This window comes from Psammomys obesus, unplaced genomic scaffold (assembly GCF_907164565.1).
Source record: "Psammomys obesus unplaced genomic scaffold, mPsaObe1.curated_primary_1811, whole genome shotgun sequence".
Lineage (NCBI taxonomy): Eukaryota > Metazoa > Chordata > Mammalia > Rodentia > Muridae > Psammomys > Psammomys obesus.
In genome coordinates this window covers 59,163,533-59,170,081 of record NW_026585504.1, presented here as the reverse complement: position 1 = coordinate 59,170,081, position 6,549 = coordinate 59,163,533, and the positions used below count along the sequence as shown (strand labels likewise).

The 6,549-nt window shown below is 46.5% G+C and overlaps 1 protein-coding gene across 2 annotated transcripts; it reads left to right on the top strand.

Moving 5' to 3' along the window:
* Nucleotides 1-2,679: 2,679 nt before the first annotated feature.
* Tmem177 (transmembrane protein 177) lies at nucleotides 2,680-5,974 on the top strand. Of its 2 annotated transcripts, XM_055604638.1 has the most exons (4): nucleotides 2,684-2,723; nucleotides 3,255-3,351; nucleotides 4,237-4,314; nucleotides 4,521-5,974. In XM_055604638.1, exon 4 carries the CDS (start codon nucleotides 4,724-4,726, stop codon nucleotides 5,657-5,659), a length of 936 nt encoding a protein of 311 aa, XP_055460613.1. In that variant the 5' UTR covers nucleotides 2,684-2,723; nucleotides 3,255-3,351; nucleotides 4,237-4,314; nucleotides 4,521-4,723; the 3' UTR covers nucleotides 5,660-5,974. The 2 variants fall into 2 exon arrangements, with proteins under 2 accessions (XP_055460621.1, XP_055460613.1); XM_055604646.1 differs by lacking the exon at nucleotides 3,255-3,351 and having other exon boundaries at nucleotides 2,680-2,723.
* Nucleotides 5,975-6,549: the final 575 nt, after the last annotated feature.

Below are 6,549 nucleotides of genomic sequence, written 5' to 3'. Positions count from 1 at the left end.
GAAACAGAGAGAAGAGCAAATCGGCAGAAAAGCAAGCAGATTTTATAAGAGAGCAGGTTGGGGATCTGAGCTTATACAGGCTGGGAACTAAGAAGCTTGATTGACCTTTAAGGGAGGGTCACAGGAGATTCTGGGACAGGGCAAGACAGTGCAGAGGTTCCTCTATCTTGTTTTCTTGTTGAGGCCATTTCAGATTTAACTAGAATTTGATCTTCTTGTTGGGAAATTACTCAACTCTATTCTAGCAACCCAAGGTCAGGATGTCCCGGCAAACTTATTTTACCGTCAGTTAAACCACATGCTAGTGTAGAACACATTGTATCTAACTGTTTATTTAGCTTCTTTAATCTGCTTGCTTGTGCAAAACCTCCCCCTGCAACTGCCAAGCAAGATACCAGGATGTGCTTGGGTTTTTGTTTTGTTTTGTTTTGTTTTTGCCTTGCACTAAACACACAACACTATATTTGGGTCCCAAATACCTGAGTATAGTCCAAGCCATCTAAAATAAAGTTTCAACTGGCTATAAACTGTGTCTGAGTGCTCATCTCTAGTGGGCTTCCAGTAACAGCTCCTGGAGGATTAAGGTTGGTTCCTGGAAAACAGGAACCACCTTAGGAGATCTGCTTTTTGTTTAAACAGAAACCCATCTCTAGGTTTGTTACCCATAACAATCCTTCTGCTTACTGTGCTGTAGTCCTTGTGATCATGCCATAGTCCTTAGGATAATGTCACCAGCACTGCCATTAGGGATGAGGGTGGGAGGGCTTTGGACCTAACACTGAGGGACTACATCTGAGCAGCCTCTGACTCTGATCTCCATGCACATGCACACACAAACACAAAGAGCAAGGAACAGGCCAGGTGAAGCAGTAGCATGGCCAGCCATGAGCTGCCCTGGGTACGCCAGGACAACTACACCCTCTTCCTCAGGAAGTGCTTACCCTTAAAGGGTCTCATTATACATTAGGCTTGGCCTGCTTCTTTTGGGGCTTTGGAGACAGCTCAGCAAGTAGAGCACTTGCCACACAAGTGTGAGGGCCAGAGTTCATATTCCCAGGACCCACGTCAAAGCCTGATGGGCATGGCAGCCTGCTGTAACCTGTTCCATGATAGGTATAGACAGGGCTTCTCAGAACAAGCTGGCTTACTAGACTACCAGACTGGCAAACTCTAGATCCAGTGACAGACCTTACCTCAGTAAATAAGAAAAAGTGTCTGAGGAAGACACCTGAATTCAGCCTTAATCCTTGCATGCACATACACACATGTAAATCCTCACACATATAAACATGTATGTACATGTGTGCATACTACACACACACATATACAAAATTTTTTTTGGAAAATGAACCTGGGTCTCTGGAAGAACAGCCAGAGCTCTTAGCCGCTGAGCCATCTCTCCAGCTATACAAAAAAAATTTAAAGCAAAACCTTGAGGTGCATACAGAAAGTATTCAGAGGACTCTAACCCCTGTAACCAACAATGCATACCTTACACAGAGTGATAAACCCGCTTGCCTCCATCTTAGGCTTGAAAGCCACTTTATAGTAAAGACAAACTAGATTCATTCCTGTCTATGATTAAATCTGTTTCTCAAGGAAGAACAACAACAACAACAACCAGGGCTGGAGAGATGGCTCAGTGGTTAAGAGCACTATCTGCTCTTCCAGAGGTCCTGAGTTCAGTTCCCAGCAACCACATGATGACTTTACAACCGTCTGTCCTGACATCTGATGTCCTCTTTTGGTGGGCAGGTGTCCATGCAGATAGAGCATTTGTATAAATAAAATAAATCAAAAAAACAAAACAAGTTCAAAGTGTGGTTTGAGATGGCTTAGGAAATTCGATCAATTCAAGATGGAAATTGTGAGACATAAACAAGGAAAAGAATCTGTAAGGCTTGTGGGTTAATTGAAAGTTGGCTATAAACCAAGTAGCATAGTATATTTATGTAAAGACTCCTGGATGTATTAAGGTAATATTTTAAACAGACTTTTTGGCTTAAAGATATGAGATAGTTAAATATATTACCCTAACCCAATGAATAGTAATTAAAACACTACTGAGTTACTACTGAGTGTAACCATAACCATAGAGCCCTCAGGACTGTTTTGTAGAAAACTTTTCAGACTATTAATGAGATGGTTCAGTAGGTAAGGGACTTGCCACCAAAGCATGCGGACCTGAGCTAAACACGAATGGCCACGCAAGCGTATCCATGCATCTACCATTTTCTGGGTGTGCCTTTCGGCATGTGTTTCTTGCTTAACCCTAATCTGGTCAAAACCGCACTTCTTGCAGGCCTCACAAGATCACTTGACCTTTGGAATGTAGGGGTCACTGGCCACAAATTCCTGACCTTCCTGGCTTTGCTTTTCTCACTAAGCTTGGCTCTCCTCCCAGCTTACTGCACAGATACTTATTCCGCGTTGACAGAGAAATCAGAACCAGATGACCAGAACGGCTCTATTTTAGCTCCGGTGGGGGCTGCAACAAGGTAAAGGCGGATAACAAAGTCCCACAGCCGCTCAGCTGCTGCCTGAATAAGGCCTTAGAGAGCTCACCCTGCACTCTGTATAGTTCCAGAGCAGACGCGCGGCTCCAAGCCCCGCCCATTGAGCCCCGCCCCGCCCACAAGGCCCACCCCTGAAGGCCCCAGACCGTCATGCTTTGCGCCTGCCAGTCCGGCGCGGTAGAGGCTCGTTCCAAGGTTGCTGCACAGGTGAGCTTTCCTGCATGGCTGTGAGCAGTGGAGTCCTCCCAGGACGCCCAGCTTCCGGTTCTGGCGGGTTCCAGTTGAAGGAAGCAGCTCCCCAGTGGGTCAGGGCCGAATCGAGTTGGGGACCCTCCCAAAGCCAGAATAGTACATCCACTACGGGGCCGACCCGGAAGAGATTTTTGGCGCTCTCCCCAAGACCTTGTCTTCTCTAACCTCAGTTTCCTCTTGGAAAGAATGACTTAAATGACGTGATGCAAAACCCTGTATTTTGTTTACTGCAGTACACTGCTAATCCAACGTTTTGCGTAGATAGCAATACAGTGCAGTCTTTTCCAAAGATAAATAACAGTGATAATTAGTGATATGGTAACAGACAAAATAAGGTGCCCCGAGTGTTAAAAAGTGCACCTGTGAGGCCTTGTATCTTAGAAAAACAAAACAGTATTGGCTATAATATTGGGTGAGGTTGATGGGTTATTTTGGTCCATTTATGTACATGTAAGATAACATAAAACTATTTTTCCTTAATTTAAGATGCTGAGGGCCAAGACTGAGGTGTGGCCAGGCTTGGCTCCCTGAGACCTTTCTCCTTGGGCATCTTTACCCTGTATCTTCATGTGGTATTTTCTCTGTATGTATCGCAATCTTAGATTGAAAGCAGAAAGATTAGATTAGAGCCATCCTAAGAACCTTCAGTTTCCATCTCACAGACCCAAGCTCCAAATAAAGCCACATCCTAAGATAATGAAAATTTGGCCTCAAACATGGGAACTTGGCGGAGGTGGGGACACAGTTCAGTATATGACACTGCCACTTGGGATTTTGGCCAATAAACCTGTCCAACTGCGTCTATTTTCACAGCCGAAAATCAACCATTGTGGTAGAGATTGTAGAGTTAGGATTTTTTTTCTTAGAGTGAACCCCTCAGGTTCTGTCCACATTTGGTGATTCCACCAGCTGCAAATCAAAAATATTTTTGGGAAAATTTTTTCATCTGTACCAAACATGGCTTTACTTTCCCTAAGCAATACAGCATCACAACTTCATTTGTATTGTAACAGGTACAATAAGTAACATAGAGGTTATTTAGAATATAGGCAATACAAATACTAAACCATTTTTGTAAGAAATGAACATGTGACGATCTTGGGAGTGTTTGGGAGTCTTGAATCTAATCTCCTAAGGATATGCATATATAGTGTCTGTGTGTATATATGTGTATGTATATAAGTTTTTCTTGTGTGTGTTAGTATGACAGGTGTTTCCTGATACAGTTAGCTGTCTCTGTCCATGGATGCATATTCAGTCAGCTAAGAACTGAAAATATACAAGAAAAATTTTGCTGAACATGCAGACATTTTAGTAGAGTCTAGCTCTATGTAGCATTATGTTACATTGGGTATTAGAAATAGTATTGCGATAATTTAAAGTGTATGAGAGATGGGCATAGGTTATATGCAAACACTATGCTATTTATATAAAGCAGCCGATGGTCTTTGGGTTTTGATATCTGCAGGGATTCTGGAACTAAACACGTGCAGCCACTGAGGGACAGCTGTCTATGCAATGCTCTCCGAGCTGTGTCTAGCATATAGTAAGTACCGTGTGAATTAAACATGTGGTTGATTCATAGGTCAGTTCATTCATAAGCCAGTCACTGGGATGGGTGGTGGGTGGAGTGAGCCGGATGAGCACTCGGTGCTGTCTAGCCGGAGCCGTAAACGTGATTAGAGCCACTGTCTGAAGGATGGCCACTACACTGAGACATTGAAACGTCTTCTGTATATTTACTCATCACAGCCACTGAGGCCGTTGCTACACCTGTCTGGCAGATGGAGAGCTGATGCTGTGAAGCCCCAAGTGGAGCCCATACTCTCAGCCACAATGCGGTGTCACTTCCATTAAGAATGGTGTGGCCCCAGAGGCTATGCAGTCTGCAACCTGAGAGAACCATCGTCTGACCTCTCTTATTCTTGGCCAGATTATCAGCAGAAGCAGTACTCATGGCTGGTCCTCTGTGGAGGGCTGCAGTCTTTATACAGAGACACAGGACAGGCCTATTGGTGGGTTCCTGTGCAGGCCTATTCGGGGCTCAAATCTCATTTCACCTCTTTTCGGATCCTATACTCCAGTGGCTCTACCAGTACTGGCCGCAGGGCCAGCCGGCTCCCCTTTCCCCTCAGCTTCAAAGCCTCTTCCAAGAGGTGCTACAGGACATGGGTGTCCCCTCAGGTCATTTCTACAAGCCTTTCACCGCCTTTACTTTTCAGCCGGTGAGTGCTGGCTTCCCTAGATTCCCTACTGGGGCTATGGTGGGAATCCCTGCCGTCTTCCTGGGGGACCCTGTGACCAACATTGACCACACTGTGATTATACATGGCCAAAGAGTGGATTGGCAAAGCCCAGGAGGCACCAGGCTGAAAAATTCCCTGACCCTATCTCACGACGCCCAGAAGTTTGCCTTGGCCAAGGAGGTGGTATACCTGGAGAGTAGTATGGCTGCCCTACAGAGCCTGCCAGCCCCAGCTTGCCTAGCAGGAACCTGGGCAATAACTGTGGGTACCAAGCATGCCCTGGGGCTCTATGGAGGCCCTATGAGCTTGCGAGCTGCCTTCAACTTGGTGGCAATAGTAGTGGGCTTTGTGGTCTACACCTTTTCCAAAGACTCCCTCCATGTTGCCCTGGAAGGCTGGCTGGACCGCCGCACAGCCTCTCTGTCTGCAGCCTATGCCCAGGGTGGAGTGGAATTCTATGAGAAGATTCTGTCAGGCAACCTAGCCCTGCGCAGCCTTTTGGGCAGACAAGGAGAGAAGCTGTACACGCCAAGTGGAAACATCGTCCCCAGACACTGGTTCCGCATCAAACATTTACCCTACACCACCCGCCGGGACTCTGTGCTGCAAATGTGGAGGGCGACACTCAACCCGGGGCGCTCCTGAGAGCCCCAGCTACAGGGCACTCCTGGCTCACAGAGGCATCACCTGTGGTGAATTCTGGAGGAACTCTTGGCATGGTTGCATCCATAGTAAGGTCAGAACAGTGACCAACCAGCTTTGGAGTTAAACAACTAAATTGTGTCCTCATCATAAATGGGCTCTGTGGCTGTGCGTGAGTGCCTGTGTGATTCTGAGTCTTGTTTACCTCAACTGTAAAGTGGGAAGGGTTGATTGTAGGGTGTCGTGAGGTTGTGAGCCCAAGGTCTTGGTAGAAAGCAACATAAATAAACAGGGCATTCTTTGTTCTTGTTCTCTGAATTTCAGTGGGCTGTGGCGGTCAGACTGTGAGTCACCACCAGACACATTTTTGGTAAATCGACCCTTTCCTGCAGTGGAGATCTGCCCGTCTCCCTGATGTCCAATAGCTAATTTATTCCTCACCTTCAAATCTTAGACAGGAGGCCCCAGTGGGGCAAGGTGAGGAGAGCTGTGGTCACAGAGCCAGGCCTAACTTGGCTATTTTTGCCATTTTCTCCTTATCTCTATCCCGGGGGCAGTCTTGAAGGTTGCTGGCCTGGGACCAGTGTAACTCAGGGAAAAGGGATTAGGCTACACCGAGGGCAGGGCATGTGGGGTCTGGTTATTTCTGGCAGAACACCTTAAAAGGAGGGCGAGCCCGGCCAAGCTGATGAGTGACAGTGGGAACAGAGACCACTGGCTTCTGTTCAGACCTTGTATGTAGTCTAGAGCTCTGTGCTGCCAGCTTCAGTGCCTCCGCTGGACATGGCAGGCTGAGCTCTTGAGGACAGGAGACTCTAGGACAGCATACAATATGGACCTGATAAATGGGTGGTCTTCTAGTTTCCTTTTCTGTTGATATGATGAAAAAATAT

Excerpts from the sequence above, each read along its gene's own strand:
- Tmem177 (XM_055604646.1), top strand. The coding sequence starts at position 4,724 with ATGGCTGGTCCTCTGTGGAGGGCTGCAGTCTTTATACAGAGACACAGG.